This window comes from Elgaria multicarinata, chromosome 8 (assembly GCF_023053635.1).
Source record: "Elgaria multicarinata webbii isolate HBS135686 ecotype San Diego chromosome 8, rElgMul1.1.pri, whole genome shotgun sequence".
NCBI classification, from domain to species: domain Eukaryota; kingdom Metazoa; phylum Chordata; class Lepidosauria; order Squamata; family Anguidae; genus Elgaria; species Elgaria multicarinata.
Window position 1 is genome coordinate 4272385 of NC_086178.1, and position 19933 is coordinate 4292317.

Below are 19933 nucleotides of genomic sequence, written 5' to 3' on the forward strand. Positions count from 1 at the left end.
AGCGGATTTTCCCGTTCAGCTGTGACGCCTCATGCTCCACACCTGCCTTCGATTTGTGGCGGAAGTTTGCGCCGGTTGTGCTGCTGCCGCCGCGAGCACGGTTGCGCAGCCACGCCGGCCTGATTGCCGCGGCTTTTTTTTTCGCTCGCTGCACGGTTTGCGCACGTCCGAAAGACCGCAAACTTGCGCAGCCGGCAGCGGCGGCGGCGGCAGCGGCGGCAGTGCCAGTGCCAGCTGAAGTGCTGCTGGTGCTGTTGAGGGTCAACATTGATGCGCTCACTTCCTGATGGGGGTCGTGGCGGGTGTCATATGACCCAAGGTCAATCATCTGCATGGGCACTCTGTGCCTACATCTCCCATCATGCCTCTGAGGTGTCGGCGGCGATGACCGCCTCTGTGCCCTGTGCCCCATCCCAAGGAGCCAACCCACATCTGGCCGTAGCCATGGCAGCAGCCCACAAACAGCTCTGCCCTCTGCCAGCCCGGTACCCACACTAACAGGCAGCGTACAGCACCGCCATTATGCGGCCACGGTAGCTGCCCACCGCAAGGAGTCACCAGCCACTTTTCCGTTCCTCCGTTCCTGCGCAAACTGTCACTGGGGGAGTAAAAAAAAAAAGCCGCTCCGCCGCGCTGCCCCAGCTGGCGGACTGCGCGCAAATGGCGGAGGCGACTTGACCGAAGCCGCTGACCACTCCCCCTTAGCACGCCTTTTCCTGCCCAGTGCGGACCGCAGTGACCTGACATCCTCCCACACGTACTCCGAATTACCGCGGGACGCCAGGAAAAGGCGCACTAGAACTCACTTTTTTAAAGTCGGGAGAAAGAGGCTTCACCGCAGGATAACGGCGGATCCTCATGAACGTCATCTGGAAGCCTCGACGTGACTGCGGAAGGTAACGCGCGCTAGAGCCCTGTCTAGTAACGCCCCTAGAGGCCGTGGGGAGAGTTTCAGCTGCAGAAACTGCCGCTTACCACTCTGCGCCACACGAGGCTCAATATATGGAGAACCTGGTGGAATTTCCTCTTCATCACAACAGTTAAAGCTGCAGGAGCTACACTAGAGTGAGCAGATTTAACTGTGGTGATGAAGAGGAAATTTCACCAGGTGCTGCATATATACAAATGACCTCTGCTGAAATTCCCTTTTCAATACAACTGTTAAAGACACAGGAGCCCTGTCCTCCTTTCCATAGGGTCACCCTAGGTTTTCCCCACCCACCGTCTTCCTTGCTGGGTGCGGCATTCTCCTCCCGCGGCACTAGGACCAGGTGGCTTCCTCCTAATTTGGACATGGCACTGACGGGAAGTCATGTCAGCGCTAATTGCAAAATGGGTAGTAGCAGGCTGTCCAGGCTGCCACCGGCCACCACCAACAGATCCCCATAAAACAGCAACTTGGATTTAAAAGTATATCTTCACCCTTTTAAAACCCAGTGGTGGTTTTGCTGGGAGATCTGTAGTAGGAATTTGGGCAACTGCCCTTGGCTTAATTGGAGGGGGGTGCTGAGAACAAGGGGCTGCCTGCGCCCAGACTTGGAGGGGATCTACACTGCATACTGAAGGCGCTTGCGTGCGCCTCCAGTGCGCCCCGAAAACGATTGGGTAGATCCTGCCTGGAAGAGGCGGAGGAAGAGGTGGAGGAGGAGGAGGCTGGGGAATTTGGCCGTGTCCTTGCCGCCGCCGCTGCCGCCCACCTCCCCGCCGGCCTCCTGCTGCTGGCGAAAGAGCCACCCGGGTCGGAAAGCTCGGCGGAAGAAGCCACCCCGCCTTCTTCCGCCGAGCTCTCCGACCCAGGTGGCTCTTTCGCCGGCAGCAGGAGGCCGGCGGGGAGGTGGGCGGCAGCGGCGGCGGCAAGGACACGGCCAAATTCCCCAGCCTCCTCCTCCGCCTCTTCCTCCGCCTCTTCCAGGCAGGATCTACACAATCGTTTTCAGGGCGCACTGGAGGCGCACGCAAGCGCCTTCAGTACGCAGTGTAGATCCTCCCTTGGCCTCCATGATCTACACCTACCTAGCAGACCCACCAAGAGAAAGGGTTTTTTTCCCCCAAGTGCTCGGAATTGAACGATCCCAAATAACAGAGTGTGGGAAGTCTTGCCTTGTTTGCCTGGGGCAGGGAGGGGGAGCGGGCAAAGGAACAGATCAAGCCGCCTCACAGAATGTAATAGGACAGGCCGTGCCCAAGTTTCTCTTTCCTGTTAAACACTGGCTTTCTTTTAAACACACACTTTCCATTTGTGTCTGCTTCTGGTACTGATGGAATCCAGGCGGGCTGGCAGTTCCCGGGGAAAGTTTTCCAGAGGTCAGGGCGAGTTGGCCAAAAGCAAAGAATTCACTGTGCTCCTCTCTTCTCCTGGTTTTATTCAAGCCAGCTGCCTGTCACCAGGAAACAAGCTCTTCCTGCAGCCATTTCTGGGGCAGAACGCAGCCAGAGCAAACATTTTGGTGGTAGTGTGGGGCACTTATATTTTATTTCCACGGCAATGTTTTTTCCAGAGGAGTCGCCTTCTTGGTCTGTTGCAGCAAAACAACGATGAGTCAAGTAGCCCCTTCGAGAGGAACAAGTTTATTCTGGCAGAAGCTTTCATGGAGGCTTTTCATGTCCACGAAAGCTTACGCCAGAATAACTTTGTTCGTCTCTAAGGTGCCACAAGAGTCTTTGTTGTCTTCTTCCGTGGTTTATGCTCCAAACCTGGGCACACGGACTGAGAAATAAATCCCAAGAGACAAGCTGGGGCTTACTTCTAGGTGCACGTCCACAGGGTAGGGCTGCGTTATTTAGACCAGAGGTAGAAAAACCTTTTCGGGGCTGAGGGCTTTCCCAAGTGGCAAAGTAGTCAAGAGGCACATGCCGCTGGTGGTGGGCAGGTCAAAGCCAGGCTGCGTTGGGATTGCTTGGGAGGAGACATCCTGAATGTTAGAGCAGTACAATAAAACATCAGGAAAAACTTCCTGACTGTTAGAGCAGTATGACAATGGAAACAATTTCCTAGGGAGGTGGTGGCCTCTCCCACGCTAGAGGCCTTCAAGAGGCAGCTGGACAAGCATCTGTCACGGATGCTTCAGGGTGGATTCCTGCCTTGAGCAGGGGGTTGGACTAGATGGCCTTGTAGGCCCCTTCCAACTCTGCTATTCTATGATTTTATGATTCTATGAGATTAAACTCTCTCTGCTGCTGAGATCCCGGTGATTATCACAGTTTCCTCGCCGCTGTTTAGTGGCTCAGAGACAGGGATTGTGGCTGCTTTGGAATCACTGGGGGAATTCTCTCCCCCTCAGATCCTAATGAAGATCATGGTGTCCGGAAACAGTTCCCGGCCATGCAGCGGATCATCTGATCGGCCGAGCAGCTGAGCAGCAGGCGAAAGGGGAGAGCTGCCCAGAATACAGTCCCCATGCTGGCTCCAGGTTTCGGAGGGTCCTTTGAGGGCAAGACACCCTCTGTGCCGCCCTCCTTCAGTGAAGCTCCCTTTTCACTGCCATTGTCACCAGCTGCTTTTGCTCCACCTCCACCTCCTCCTCCTCTTCATCATTGCTACCACTGGGTGGTTTGAACCACATCATCCGTTATCGCTCTTCCTCACTACCACCAACGTTGTCTGAGCAAGAGCAAGGAGCAGGTGAACAAGCAGGCTTCAGTGGGGAGGAGGAGGAGGAGGAATTCCTGGGGGCTCTCGCCAGCGGGCTCTGCTGGTGTGTGGGCTCTCGGCCGATGCTTAGGGTGACCCTATGGAAAGGAGGACCGGGCTCCTGTATCTTTAACAGTTTTTTAGAAAAGGGAATTTCAGCAGGTGTCCTTTGTAGGAATGCAGCACCTGGTGAAATCCCCTCTTCATCACAACAGTTAAAGCTGCAGGATCTCTTTTGTATCTGGTCACTCTAGCAGGGCTCCTGCAGCTTTAACTGTTGTGATGAAGAGGGGGTTTCACCGGGTGCTGCATGCATACAAATGACAGCTGCTGAAATTCCCTTTTCTATACAACTGGTAAAGATACAGGAGCCCTGTCCTCCTTTCCATAGGGTCACCCTACAGATGCCAAGCCGTGCCTACCCTCGACGTCGATTTCTCATACATCTGCCCCCCTCTCTTTAAAAAAAAAAATCCCAATCGTTCCATCTTTTTGATTGATTGATTGATTGATTGATTGATTGATTGTTTGATTGATTGATTGCATTTATACCTTGCCTTTTTTTCTCCAAGGAATTCAAGGCGGCATACGTAATCTTCCTTCCTCTCCATTCTCCCAGGCATTTAGCAATATGTAATGACCGTGGGTCTGGTTTTTTTGGCTCATCGTTTTTAAAGTTGTTATAGTGGTTTTAAATGTATGTGTATTTTGCTTGTTTTTTGTGGTTTTTAATCTATGTGTATTGTTTTAAAGTGTTTTTATCTTAATTGAACCGCCCAGAGAGCTTCGGCTATGGGGCGGTATACAAATGCAATAAATAAATAAATAAATAAATAAATTTCTATCCTCACAACAACAACCCTGTGAGGTAGGCTGGGTTGAGAGGCTGTGACTGGCTCAAAGTCACCCAGCGAGCTTCCATGGCTGAGACTAGAACCCAGATCTCCCGACTCCCAGTCCAGCGCAATAGCCACTACACCACACTGGCTTAAGATGAAAGCAACATCACTGGGGGCAAGTTTGGCACAATAAGCACATATTACGAATCTTAAAGTTGGCTCAACCCTTGTGGGGAAGGAGAGCTTGGCAGAATTCAGGGCCGGGGTGGATAATGTTCAAGAGGTGGACATCAAAGTTATCCAGCTTTCACACAGCAGTGGCATCAGGGCCGGTGACAGGCTTTTTTGTGCCCTAGGCAAGGTGAGCTGCTTTCACCCCACCACCCCACCGTACCCACTACCACCCCAGGTAGGCGGAGACAGGCGGGGGATAAGACCATGGTACCTATCCCTCGCCCGAAGTCCTCCTGGCTTGGCGGGACGCTGCGGTGGGGTGGGTGGGCGGGTGGCTCCACGTTCTGACTTCCAGCGTGCCAGGAAGTCAGAACGTGGAGCCGTCCGTTCCCACCACCACCACCGTCCAGGCTTGGCTTTGGCTGGGAGCGCCCAGCCAAAGCCAAGCCAAGAAGCTGGAGGAAGGCAGTCAGACAGCTCTACGTTCTGACGTCCGGCGCACGCCGGAAGTCAGAACGTGGAGCCGTCCGTTCGCCCCCCCCCAGCACCCCAGCTTGGCTTTGGCTGGGAGCGCCCAGCCGAAGCCAAGCTGGGAAGCTGGGGGAGAGCAGTCAGATGGCTCCACGTTCTGATGTCCGACGCGCGCCGGAAGTCAGAACGTGGAGCCGTCCGCCCGCCCCTGCCCCCCAGTGTCCCAGGTTGGCTTTGGCTGCTGGACGGGCGCCCAGCTGAAGCCAAGCCAGGGACGCTGGGGAGGGAGAAGGCTTCGGAACGGGACACCTGGTAGCTGCCCTCACTCGGCCAGAGCGGCTCTGGGAGTGGGAGGGCGACTTCCAGGCACGCCATTCGGCGCCCCCTTACCTTGGCACTCTAGGCAGCCGCCTAACTGGCCTCTATGGCAGCACTGGCCCTGAGTGGCATACAACCCTGGGGAGAAATTTATTAAAATTTGCGTGAACATCACGGACACAGATAACTCATGTCCACGTCAAGTGTAAAGTGTTCCAAGCCTCTTCTCATACTTCTTGGTCATTTTAATCCTCCTCAACCTTGTTCTTCCCTTGCCAACCATTTAAGAAGTGTTCATTTCAGCCAAGCGTTCGTTTTGCCTACTGACTGTTAAACAAATAACCACACAATGCATTTCAGCGCTCTTGATTGCTGTTCAGTTAACTCCGGTGCAATTGGTATGAAAGCAGGATGGCTGCCAGATGATATCCTAGTATTGCTGGTTATTAGCGGAGGATGGCAGGCTGCTATAGAGCTGTGGGTAGGTGAGCGTTGTGCTACAGGGCTCTCCTAATTTGGGACATGCAGATATCACACTGTGCACTTTGAGGTGGGTTGGTTTTATTTTCATGAAACTGTTTTATTAGATTTTATCCAGGATACCTTTTTTTTTTTCAGGCTAGGACTCTGTGCCTTGTATAACAAGCAGCTATTTCACAGGTGAAGCGTTTCCATCCTGCAGTTGCAGTGACTGAACTAAGAGCCCCTCGTACTGATCTCACTGAACACTTTCACACTTTCACAAGCAAGTAATAGTAACAGACACAGCTACAGCCCAAACTGTTTACACACTCAGGATTCTGCAAATTGTTGGAAGTGTACGCTGCTGTCAGATTGGAATCTGCCGTGTGCTTTTCCTGGTGAATTAATGCAGCTTGTTGGGTCATCTTTCCATTCATATTTGCTTTCACCTGAGAAAATCCACCCCGTCGTTTGCATTAATTTACATAATGAGATGCTCTGAACAGTTGTGTTTGATGAACCGATATGGATACCCCAATGAAACCTGCATCCACGACATCTTGAAGCTGTGTGTAAATTGATATTTCGGTGCCTGTTTGTTGCATAAATTATGCTAATCCGAGTGCGTTCAAATCCAATATTGAGACACTCACAAAAGATCACAGGCAAGGCATTGGGCTCCAAACGTTTATTCTCGAGAATAAGGTGACTTCTCGGCGCTCATGCTGCTAAATCAGAGTCACACCGTGCTGAGGCAGGACAATAGCTTATATATTTCCATGCAGTGGTCAGAAGGGGAATTGCAGCTGAAATTGTCAAGTGCTTTGCGTCTGTAGCCCCTCCCATACAGGTGATGTGCCTAGGAGGCAGTTCCAAGGACTTGGCTGGGTTTGATTGGTCAGTTTCATTTGAAACTGACCTATGGTGTTGTCCTGGCAGTTAATCAGCAATGTGGATTCAGCAGGATTAACTCAATATCGTCTGGCAAGAAAGGGGCTTGGAAGTCACCTACATGCCACTTGCAGGGGGGGTAAATGGAGTTTCTACTGAGGGGCACCTGGCTACTCCCATTCTCTGCACTGTTGTGCCCATTCACCTTTTCCAGGTGTCCCCGGGTGGGCTCCTGGTAGGGTGTCCTAGAGGGGGTGCGTGTGCGTGTGTGCTTGCATGGACACATGTGTGGACATGTGTGTGTGAATGCATGCGGACATTCTAGTTTTTACATCATGTCGGTATGGTGCTGATCATATTCTTTGCATCCTGGCTAGTGTTTCGCACTGTGTTGCTCACACTGGTTCCCAGTGACACCCTGGAATGGGTCAAAGCTCCCAAAGAATCGGTCTTCCTCCAACCAGATACGCTAGCGACAGCAATCCGACTTGTCTGTGTTTTGTTTCACTGCCAGCCTAGGCCATCTCCGAAGAACAGGCGGGTTGTCCTGGCTAGCGACAGGACCGCCAACGCTGCCTCACCTCACTGTGCATGTTAGTGGGGAGCTCAGCCACTTCCTTTCCCATCCCATAAAGGTATTCTGGATCTCTGAGGGTGCAATGATGGGCAGCACCACATGGTGTGAGTGCATCATTGCTAGTAGATTATGCCACAAATGCTCCCTTTTCCTTCATGCGGATGAAAATGAACCCTAGGGAGACTTCTGAACATGCGTTCCATTGATTCCACTCTTAAGATCCATGAGAAGTTCACAGTATCATAGGAAGCGATCTCATGCCAGATCAAACTATTTATTATTATTACATTTATTACATTTTTATTATTATTTGTTCATTTAGCTCACTGCTATCTCCTCTGTGTGGTAGCTGCCTTATCTTGTGCTTGTCCTGTGCAAATCACACCCGAAGCCACATATGCCACCCTGCAATGACCAGGGAGCCCAGACCTGTGATTTCTGGCAACCCTCTGGATTGGCCTCGAGGTCTTAAAAATGTGGATTGTGGTGGACTGGATGAGCCCAGTTCAAAGTTAAAAATGTGGATTGTGGTGGACTGGACAAGCCCAGTTCAAAGTTAAAAATGTGGATTGTGGTGGACTGGACGATCCCAGTTCAAAGTTAAAAATGTGGATCGTGGTAGACTGGAGGAGCCCAGTTCAAAGTTAAAAATGTGGATCGTGGTGGACTGGACGAGCCCAGTTCAAAGTTAAAAATGTGGATCGTGGTGGACTGGACGAGCCCAGTTCAAAGTTAATGTGTATGTATCCATTCAGAAGTGAATTTGTCATGGATCTTAAGCAGGAAGGAAGGAAGATCAAGTCAAGGAGATACACACATAAAGTCACACACACAAGTTGCGAGCCTCAAGGCCATTGCTGGGGAGATGTTACATTTTCTCGAAATCAACATAATTTGAAAAATAATTATTTCCCAGAAATCACATTTTAATCAGATATTTGATATGAAGTATTTTGCCACAGAACTTTGATTGGTTGCATGCATATACATTCACTATCGTTGAAATCGGGGCTGGGCTATCAGCATCCAAAATTCAAAAACTTTGGATGTCAAAAACAAATCCAAAATCTGAAATCCAAGCATTCATAATTTTCAAATTCTGCATATCGATCTGAACAGTTAATTGTTTTAAATCATACGTTTGAAATCATACGTTTCAATTTCATCCATCTCTAGAATTAAAAATACTCAGATGCAAGTTCACAGAGAGCAACCTTGTAGAACAGCCTTCCTCAACCTGGGGTGCTCCAGATGTGTTGGACTGCATCTCCCAGAATGCCCGGAGATGCAGTCCAACACATCCGGAGCGCCCCAGGTTGAGGAAGGCTGTTGTAGAACAAAGGAAGTAAGAGCAGAGCTGAAAGCAAAGTGAGGGTCTTTCTGTCCCCTGATGCCCAAATGACTGGGGGAAACTCTGGCATAATCTACTAGAGAGTCACCTACTACTTGCTGAAGACTCTGACTGTGGTAGACTAACCCTCTGCTCTGTTATTTTCTCTTTCCAGTATGTGGGCAGCCAATCCGCCCTCTGCCCACACTTATCAAGCGTATCATTGGTGGGCGAAATGCAGAGCCCGGCTTCTTCCCCTGGCAAGTGCTCATTGTTGTAGAAGACACATCCCGAGTGCCGAACGACCGGTGGTTCGGCAGTGGAGCCCTCCTCTCGGAGTCTTGGGTGCTGACAGCCGCCCACGTCCTTCGCTCCCAGCGCCGGGATAACACCATTATCCCGGTCTCCAAAGAACACGTCACCGTCTACCTGGGCCTTCACAATGTGAAAAACAAGATGGATGCCGTCAACCGGACTGTGGAGAAGATTGTCCTCCATGAGGCCTTTAACATCCAGAACTACAACCACGACATTGCTTTGGTGAAGCTGAAGGAGAAGGTGGCCATGGGACCTTACGTCATGCCAGTTTGTCTACCGCAGTACGAACATGAATTGGAAGGACCTCAGCCCAACACACTGGGCCTGGTGGCTGGCTGGGGCATCTCCAATCCCAACATCACAGTGGACGAGGTCATCAGCTCAGGAATGCAGACCCTGTCCGACGTTCTACAATACGTCAAGTTGCCAGTGGTGCTCCATGCTGAGTGTAAGATGAGCTACGAGTCCCGATCGGGTAACTACAGCGTGACAGAGAATATGTTCTGTGCCGGATATTATGAAGGTGGGAAGGACACTTGCCTTGGAGACAGCGGAGGAGCATTCGTCATCCAAGACCTTAACAGCCGGAGGTGGGTGGCCCAAGGGCTAGTCTCATGGGGTGGACCAGAAGAATGTGGGAGCAAACAGGTCTACGGGGTCTACACCAAGGTCTCCAACTATGTGGACTGGCTGCAACAGAAGAGTGGATGGACATTCATGGGCGCTGATGTGGGCAGATGAGCTGAGTATCAAAGCAAGGACTGCGGGTATTTTGCCAGAACATCATCTAAGCTCAGTTGTGTCAGAAGTGTTTCGAGGGCCCTTGTGGACCATGTTTTTCCCTCCCACACAATAAGTTTACAATTGTTATGAATCGGTGGGAGGAGGCTCCAGATAATGTTCCTGTACGTAGTGCTTCTGTTAAAGGGATATCACATTTCCCAAACACTCAACTTCAATATCTCTCTGCTAGGATAAGGCCGTCCCACCAACCAACCGCTCAAACACTAATGCATCCATTTGTGATTGGAAAGGCTGCGTGGCAAATGGTTGAGCAAGTGTTTTAGTCCACATAAGAACATAAGAAGTGCCGTGCTGGATCAGACCAAGGGTCCATCTAGTCCCATCACATCACCATCACCACCGCCACCGCCGCCACCACTGGGTAGTGCCTATGGGATCATTTGCCATGCAACTCTCGGCCCCAGTTTTCCAGTACCTGCACTGAGGGCATTAAAATCAGGCTTCCCGGTGCTTAATTTTAGGTTGATCATTCCCACTCTCTGGACAAGGAAGTGTGTGTGAGGGGGGGGGGTGTTTTCCAAGTTCACACAAGTTAAACTTTCAGTTTAACCCACCAGCCTGACACTGAAAGGAAAGGAATATCTGAATGCATCCTCTATAGTTAACTTTGTTTGATGGACAATATGTTGGTGATGGATTTGAGGGCCTTGCTAGACCTAGGTGAGAATCCGGGGGAGAGGAGGGGAGACCTCGCGTTATGAATAACGCGAGATCTCGCCCTTATTCACACACCAGACGCAATGAGCTCTGGAGGAGAGCTGTCACAGCCGCCATTTTTTTAAAAAAAATTATAGCAGCAGGACGCAGGAAAGGTAAGTAGGGGTTGTTGTGGGGGGTTTTAATTCTCCTCCCCTTGCCCCCCCTACCCCAGCCCCGTTCTCCTTCCCCCACCCGCCCCCCCACCCGCAATCTCTGATCCCCCGCCCGATGTCCCCCCGCCTGCAATTCCCCCCCCCGATGTCCCCTGGTCTGTGATTCCCCCGATCTCCCTGGTTTCCGTTTCCCGCCCCCCACCCCCATGTCCCCACCATAGCCCTGATGGCCGCAGCGCTCCTGGGGAGCACTGTGGCCCATCTACCACTTTTCCCGGCTACTTGGGAGTAAATCCGGTAGCTGGGAAAAGCGGCGGACCTGCCTACACGCCCGCGGTCCCGGCCTCAGCCCGACCTGCGGCTGGGACTGCTGGAAGAACCACGCTACAAGCAGTTCCTGTTAGCGCGGTGCCAGGGCGGCTCGAGGCCTGGCTGAGGCCAGGATCCCCTGTGCGTCATCTGGACACACAGGGACGAGCACCCGCCTCGCACCGCTCTAACCCCTGGTCTAGCAAGGCCCTGAGTTGCAAGCACCAATATTACACACACACACACACACAGAGAGAGAGAGAGAGAGAGAGAGAGAGAGATCTTCTAGCTCTCTCTAGTGGCCTCTTTAATTACAAAAGGAAACATTTCGGTTTTTTAAAAAATGACACAATAATGAAAGAAAACATTGGCCCTGTTCAGACGACATGCTAAACCATGATGGTAAAGCGTTTTGAGCTAAAAATTATGGCTTAGTGTGTCGTGGGAACCGTTCCTAACTGTGGTGGCTACATAACCAAAGCTTTAACACACTCACTAACCACATGCTGCAAAAGGCTTAGTGCCCTAACCATGGTTTAGTGTGTTGTCTGAACGGGTCCGTTGACTTGCAGGGTCTGTGACTGAAAAATCTGCACCAAAATTGTAGTTCTGGGGTGAATTACACGAGGGGAGGGTACCCAAAACCTCAGTATTCACAATCGTCGTCCGTCCTCCCATTCCTTTCCCTTCCTTTCCACGTCCAAGAGAAATATATGTCCAAATCATTGTGTCAGAAGGGGGAACGTATGTGCACCTTGTGTAGGAAAAACATTACATTGAACTTCGTGTTTCTTTAGTTTGTGCCTCACTCCTTAAAGCAGCCTTCTCCAACCTGATGTCCTCCAGATGTGTTGGACTGCACGCAGAAGGTCCCGAGTTCAATACCCGGCATCTCCACTTAGGGTAGGAAAAACCTGGAGAGTGTTTGTTGCCAGTCAGTGTTGACTGTACTATGTTCTTAACTCTTTCAATCCTGACTGATAAAACAATGTAACTCAAAAGCCTACATACTTTACCACTATAAAAAGTTTGAGCTTCTCTACATTTGGAAAAAAAATCTTGTTGCCTTACCAGGGCTTTATGCTTCTGCTTTCTTTCTGGGATTGTAATTGGCTTAATTACATGGGTGGCCGCAGACAGCCATGTGGTTTGTATTGAACACTTCCCCTCTCTACATGCTCCATTCACTTCCATTGAGACAGCGCAATCTAGTGGCAGAATTATTGCACAACGCCAAAGTTACACACTGGAAAGCCTGCTTTTTTCCAGATATTACCACATTATCTGTGGTTCTTTGAATAGCGGGATTTCCAGGGAATAATGCAGGAGATGTCCTGGTTGTTGACGACACCGTGTAATGGACCTACAAACTTCCGTGAGTGGCCAAATGAGCATGCAATAAATTGATCGTTTAGAGAAGCTCTTGGTCCAATGAAAGATAAATAACCTTTACTCTCTTTGTTCATTTTCATCGTAAGGCTGAGGGTTTTGAATCATTCTTGTAAACCTCAGAAACACTCCCACGACTGATAAACATTTTTTTAGTAAAAGAGATCGGGTTTTCCTCATTTCCATCAGGTCAAAAACAGAAGTTCCATTAGGAGCTTACCTGAGTAAACGGCATCAGGAAATCAAGCACTGAAACTATCCAAAGAAAGAGGCCTTATGTTATAATACATGCCTGGAAAAATATTCTTGGCTCTGTTACATATTTAAGGGATATTATGCTATTTTTTATGGGTTTTGTATTCCATTTTGTAGCATTCCTACTATTTTGTATTACGATCTTTAGTAAGAAAGGAATAAAACTATTGTGTTACCTATGAATCTCTGAGTATCAAGAATCGTGTTGAAGGTATGTCTTGTCATAAACTTAATCATTGCACTACGAAAATGAAGCAAGGGGCTGTGTGTACACACATTTAAAAATTCTCAACAATCCTAACAATGACATGATTTTGGCTTCTGAGATTTCTTTAGGAATCCATCTGAATGGATTTTGAGTTTGCATATTCTCTGCCACAATTCAAAGCTGACTTCAACAACAACAAAATCAGTATCCAATCCCCAAATCAGAAACCATTTTTTTAGTGTGTAAAAGACACATTTGGTCATTCTTCTGTCAGATGTTCTATTGGTCCAATCAGAATATTCATTCTATAGGCAGATGTAGAAGTTCAGACATTGTAACCAAGTGTCTTGTCTCTGGGGTCTGACACTTAACAAATCCAGCTTTCAGTTTGATTCAGAATAGCCAAACACTTTTGTTACAGTTCTGATTTACAATTTGGTTCCCAACCTAGTTCAGTGTCACTAGAAGACCCAGGATGGTAGATTCAGAGGAGGGCCAGGATCTCTTCTCGATCCTCCCAGAGTGCAGGACACGGAATAACGGGCTCAAGTTACAGGAAGCCAGATTCCGGCTGGACATCAGGAAAAACTTCCTGACTGTTAGAGCAGTATGACAGTGGAACCAATGACCTAGGGAGGTGGTGGGCTCTCCCACACTAGAGGCCTTCAAGAGGCAGCTGGACAACCATCTGTCGGGGATGCTTTAGGGTGGATTCCTGCATTGAGCAGGAGGTTGGACTCAATGGCCTTAGAGGCCCCTTCCAACTCTACTATTCTATGATTCTATGATATCACCCACTGTGTGGGTTTCATTGCCAAGTGTGTGTTCTTTCTTGCTTTGATCCTTTCTGGGCCAAACCGGATGTGATATTAATTGCGTCGTTACTTACATGTGCCCGCAAGAGACAGACATAAACACTAGCTGCAGAATGATCATGATCAATGCAATCCATTTTCCAGTGCAAATAGGGCCAGACCAACCATAGATTGGAAGACCCATCAACCCTAGTTGCCAGGTCTTTGGGAGGGGCTCCAAGAAACTGAATATGTGGTGATACCCTGACTGATGCCAACTGCGCAATGGCGAACATTGCCCAGTTGAGGCGGAAATGAGGTAGTGGGAAGAGAATGGGAACCAGATGTGGTGCATCACAGGCTCTACCAGGAGCAGTCAAGCAAAGTGAGGTTCAGGAACAGCAAGCCGGCTACCCTGGCTGTGATTTTTAAAGGGCAATAACTACCACTAAATTACCCAAAGGGTAGAATCAAGCATGATCCGACCAAACCGAAAGTTAAGTACAAGCATTTCTCGTTGCACTGCACCAGGGCCCAAATGGACTTCAGGGCGCCATCTGGGATGTCCACTTCCTTGCATCGGTGCAAGGATTATTCATCCGTCGTCCTCCCCATCCCTCTCCCATTTTGCAAGCACCTGGATCTGGGCCACTGCCAGTGTATCAGGAACAAGCCAGGTCTCCTGGCCCCCTAAGTCCTGCCATTTCCTTCTCTTTCAGTGTGTGGGAAGCCCAGGTTCTCCAGAAGCTTGCTGGCCCGTATTGCTAATGGCCGCTATGCCCAGAGAGGGATCTCGCCGTGGATCGCCATGCTGCACAGGAACGGACGCCCCTTCTGCGGAGGCTCACTCCTGGGTAAGAACTTCTTAGAATGAGTGGGATCTGCGGAAAAGTGGGACAGGGACTTAGCGCCTTCTTGTTTCCTAGGCAATAAATGGATTGTGACCGCTGCTCACTGCCTCCATGATGAACTGGACCTGGAGAACCCTGTCCTCAGAAGCAATGATGTGATCAGCTCTTCATCATTCAAAATTATCCTGGGTAAGCAAGGGCCAAGTGCAGAGAAGGGCAACATCCATCTTAAATAATAAAAGAGGGGTGTGTGGCAGGTGGGGGAGTCTGTCTGTCTGTCTGTCTGTCTGTCTGTCTGACGTTCAATTATTGTAGAGTTGGAAAACAGGCAGAAAAGGGCAACTCAAATGATGAAGGGGCTGGAGCATCTCCCCTATGAGGGAAAATTACAACAGCTGGGATTGTTTAGCTTGGAAAAAAGGAGGCTGAGGGGAGACATGATAGAGGGGTACAAAATTGTGCATGGTGTAGAGCAGTGGTTCCCAAAGTGTTCGGTATTGCCCCCTTGGGGGCAGTGGGATTGCATAGGGGGGGCGTTAAGAGGCAAAGGGGTGGCAGGGGGGCGCTCAAGGTGGTCTTTTCCGAGAAGCGCCTCTCCAGAAGGTCTTAAAACCCAGGGACACTTTTATGGGAGAAGGTAGTTTGGTCCTAAGCCATCTAGGGGAAGAATCCACACATGTATTAATACCATTTAAGAAGAGTCCTTTTAACGGTGAATTGAAATATTCCAAAAGCACCAAAACGCTAATGAAGAGACATATCCTGCTTGGTGTGCCCCGCCATGCTGGCTGCAAAACAGAGGCGTTCGCTCTCTTTTCCCTCTTTCTCTCGGCAAGCCTGCGGCGGGTGCTTTGGATTTTGAATAAATATTCAATTAATTGTTACTGTTTTGAATTTTATTCTTATTATCTTCCTTAGTGGGTCGTTGAAAACCACTATTCTGAATAATGATTTTTATAGGGTAGGGTAGGGGGCGCTGGGCATGAGTTTGTGGAACCAAGGGGGCGGTTACCTGAAAAAGTTTGGGAACCCCTGGTGTCGAGAATGTGGATAGGGAGACATTTTTCTCCTGCTCCCATAATACTAGAACCCAACAAGGTCATCCCATGAAGCTGATTGGTGGGAGATTCAGGACAGATTAAAAAAAAAGGACTTCTTCAACACAGCAAATAGTTAAACTGTGAAATTCACTACCACAAGGGGTTGGTAGTGATGGCCACCAATTTCAATGGCTTTCAGGGCCGGTGCCAGACTATTTTGTGCCCTAGGCAAGGTGAGCTACTTTCACAAACACACACACACACACACACACACAATGCCAACTTTGATTTTAAGAACATCTGTTTCCTGGAAAAAATAAGCACAAAACTTGAAACTGCTAAATTTATTTTAAAGTGCAAGAAATACGTCATGCCAATTATAGCAAACAAATTGGAAAGGAACGTCTATGGGTCTAAAATGCATTATTTAAGAGGAATGTCACCTCCAAATCATCCGTCCCCAACTCACACACGCATGCACACACACACTCAGCATCACTCACTCCAAACACACGCATGAACACATGCATTCACTCAAAGACCCCATGCACCCCATGCACCCATACATTCTCTCTCTCTCTCTCTTCCGGGCATGTTCCGGAAGTCCAAACATGGAGCCGCCCCACTCCCACCCCAGCATCTCTGGCTTCGCTTCGGCTGGGCGGGCGCAGGGCGCCATCTCGCCCACCCAGGCCCAGCTGAATCCTTGGGCCAGGCCGGCTCACAGCCAACGCGCATGAGTGCTGTGCTGTGCCCGGCGCCCCTCTTAGCTTGGCGCTCTAGGTGGCCGCCTGAGTGGCCTCTATGGTAGCACCAGCCCTGCTGGCTTTAAAAGGGAACTAAATATATTCATGGAGCATAAGGCTATCCATGGCTACTAGAGCTGATGGCTATATGTTGACCTTCCAGTATCAGAGGCAGTATGCCTATGTGCACCAGTTGCTGGGGAACATGGGCAGGAGGGTGCTATTGCACTCATCTACTACTTGTGGTCGAGAGAGATGGAATTTGGACTTATGTTCTTCTGTTCTATGTCCCCCTACACACGCACCCCACTCTGCAGGTAAGCACAGAACCCAGGCCCAAGACGATACAGAACAACTCCTCCGACCCCAAACGCTCCACATCCATCCCTCTTACAAGCCGGCCACCTTTGAGTATGACATCGCCCTGGTGGAACTGTCAGAAGAAGCCAGGCTGAATGATTACGTGATGCCGGTTTGTTTCCCAGATGGCTTGCCCCCAAACGGTGAGGAAGTGGGTCCCATCCGTCAGCCGTTCAATGTCAGTTCAGGAAGCAGATCGCTAAGCCCAGAACGAAGTCTATCCACAGGAGATGCAAGTCTTTTATTTTACTGGCTGTCACCAAATTGTTAATAGCAAAACATTGAGGAAGGACCGTAACTGAGTGGTCAAGCAGCCACTTGGCATGCAGGAGGTCTCAGGTTCAATCCCCGCCATCTCCAGGTAGGGCTGTGAAAGACAGTCTGAAAACCCGGAGAGGCGTTGCTGCCGGTCAGTGTCGACAATACTGCGCTAGGTAGATGGGCCAATGGTCCGACTCAGTTAAACGCCATTTCCTCTGTTTCTATTGACTAGAGTTGGTACAAGCTCTCTAAAGCAAGAGGCAGTTTGTGCTGCCCTGCACCCTTCCTCTCAGCGCCGTGCATAGGGTGACCATATGGAAAGAAGGACCGGGCTCCTGTATCTTTAACAATTGTGTCGAAAAGGGAAATTCAGCAGGTGTCGCTTGTAGGCACGCAGCACCTGGTGAAATTCCCTCTTGATCACCACAGTTAAAAGCTGCAGGAACCCTGCCCTCTTGACTAGATACAAAAGAGGGCAGGGCTCCTGCTTTAACTGTTGTGATGAAGAGAAAATTTCACCAGGTGCTGCATGCATACAAATGACACCTGCTGAAATTCCCTTTTCTCTACAACTGATGAGCCCTGTCCTCCTTTCCCTATGGTCACCCTACCCATGCACACCTGCCCTCCACCCGCTTACTTTTGTTGACCTGCTGTGTGACTGGAGGAAGCGGCCTCCTGAGTCTTGCAAAAGCGAGCTGAGCTCCCGCAGGGGTGTCACAAGTCCCGGCCAAGCTCTGCTGGGATCTCATTGCCTGCCAGGCCATTCCCAGGCCCGATTCAAAGTGCTGGTATTAGCCTTCAAAGCCCTAATTGGCGTGGAGTCCTGAAGGATAGTCTCCTTCCACATGTACCTGCCTGGACACTAAATTCATCCTCAGGGGCCCTTCTCTGGGTGCCCTGGCAAAATGAAGTGAGGAAGGTGGCTACAAAGGACAGGGCCTTTTCTGCTGTGACACCCCGGTTGTGGAATGAACTTGCCAGAGAGGCTTACCTACCAACTGATATTGTGGTCAAAAGCCAAGTGAGCTTTTTAGCCCTTCAGCTTTAAAAATTGTGATGGTGCCATTTTAGATCTTTGCACTGCTGCTTGGTTTTATCTTGCTTACGCTTTGCTTTTATTCTGCTTTAAATTTATTTTATTTTATTATGTTCTTGTCTTTTTTGCTTTTAAGCGTTGTCTTGTAAACCGCCCGGAGAGCTTCGGCTAATGGCCGAAATTATAGTTCTATAATTTCTATAAGTTCTATAAATTCTATAGTTGTATAGAAATGCAACACGTAAGCAAATAGGCAACCTGGTGGCCTCCAGATGTTTTGGACCACAACTCCCATAAATCCCTAGCCATTGAGCATATTGGTGGGGGCTTATGGGAGTTGTAGTCCCCAACATCTGGAGGCAAACACTAAGTTGCCTACATTAGTGTAGATTATCCAATGGCATGTAGACATCCCCAGCCTAACCCCATGACAAGGTAAGATAAGTTGCAGATAGAATTGAGCACCATTAAGGGCAGCACACTGAGAGATGCTCAGATCTGACGCGTGAGGCACGATCCACCAGAATGTCCTTCTGCGAGCCCCATTGTGGCGAATGGCAGCCTCCTTCCTCTTCTGTGCTGCTAACGCAACGGCCGTTTCCTTCCTTACACCAGATGCCATGGTCCTTGTCACCGGATGGGGGAAGCAGTTCTTGCAACGTCTCCCAGATGCCCTGATGGAGGTGATGCAGCTGTTACCATATATTTAATTTGAAGGATGCCGTGTGCTCAGGTAGCAGGTAGGGGAGGCATGTTCACTGCCACCCTCTTTCAGCCTCTTTGTGGGTGGAACGATGCTCTTGTTTGAACCTCGGTCCTCTTTGGTGATCCTACGAACCTAGGGTTGCCATATTCTGAATCCACAAAACTGGGACAATTTTTTTGGGGGGGGGGCAGGGGGTAGGATTTTTTAAAAAACTGAGCAATATGTCAAGGTCTAGGGAAAGCCCAATTTTTCAATGAAGACATCAACCTCTGTAAAACCAGACATCTTAAATTCACTGCAACTTACTTCCAAGTAACAGATTTGAGGCTTGCAAGCCAAATCCAAGGAGGTGGATTTTTGAAGGGCGATTTTTGGGGGAGTGACTTTCCTTTCCTTTCTCCCCTCTCTCCTTTCCTCTCCTTCGCCCCCTCGCCCCCCACTCGCTCCCTTCCTCCTGTCCCCCACAAAAGTCTCTTTCTTCCCCCACAAATAACCCAGCAGCTCCGCCCCGCGCTTACCCTAAAGGTCTGACCCCAACCAGCCAAGCGCACCAAACTCCTTTGCATTGCCTGGGACTCGGGTAGCCTGAGCAGAGCACGTGCGCCTTTCCTCGCTGTTGTTCCACTTCCATGCAGCGGCAGGCGCAATAAGGTGAGTCACGGCGAGTGACTCAGGTGACCCTGTGGTGATGCTCTGGAAAAAGCACCGGATTGAGGCGTCTTTTTCTCTGCTGCTGCCGCTCCGCTGGGCAGGCTCAAGGCACCATTTTGGAGGTCAGAATTTCTCCGGCCAGCTGGACCAGGAATCCGGGATTCTTGCCCAGCCAGTCGGGACATTTCAGAATCTCCTGGAAATCGGGACATTCCCGGTTTTCCGGGATGTATGGCAACCCTATACGAACCTGAAGGCAGCTTGCAATTCACTGTCAGGAAGCAAAGCAGGCTGAGGAATGTGTCCGAATGCATCTGCTGTGATACCTGTAGTCTTGAAGCTAAGAGGGTCTGAACTCCAAGCAGGAAATGCTGCAAGCAGATGAGGACTGTAAGCAGATGAAGAGGGCAACTAGGATGATCAGGGGTCTGGAAACAAAGCCCTATGAAGAGAGACTGAAAGAACTGGGCAGGTTTAGCCTGGAGAAGAGAAGATGGAGGGGAGACCATCTACTTAAAAGGTTGTCACCCAGAGGAGGGCCAGGATCTCTTCTCGATCCTCCCAGAGTGCAGGACACGAAATAACGGGCTCAAGTTAAAGGAAGCCAGATTCCAGCTGGACATCAGGAAAAACTTCCTGACTGTTAGAGCAGTACGACAATGGAACCAGTGACCTAGGGAGGTTGTGGGCTCTCCCA

At 49.8% G+C, this 19933-nt stretch overlaps 1 protein-coding gene across 3 annotated transcripts in view; it reads left to right on the forward strand.

Annotated features, from left to right (window-relative positions):
* Positions 1 to 19933, forward strand: part of MASP1 (MBL associated serine protease 1) — a 130966-nt gene that overhangs the window by 103841 nt on the left and 7192 nt on the right. For 2 of the 3 annotated variants that reach the window (XM_063131772.1, XM_063131771.1), the window contains one exon: positions 8869 to 10591. In XM_063131772.1, coding sequence (XP_062987842.1) covers positions 8869 to 9752 — 884 coding nt within the window. In that variant the 3' untranslated portion in view covers positions 9753 to 10591. Of the gene's footprint in view, positions 1 to 8868; positions 10592 to 14301; positions 14437 to 14508; positions 14623 to 16536; positions 16723 to 18494; positions 18563 to 19933 lie in introns of those variants that run through there. The other variant, XM_063131773.1, reaches the window with a different exon arrangement.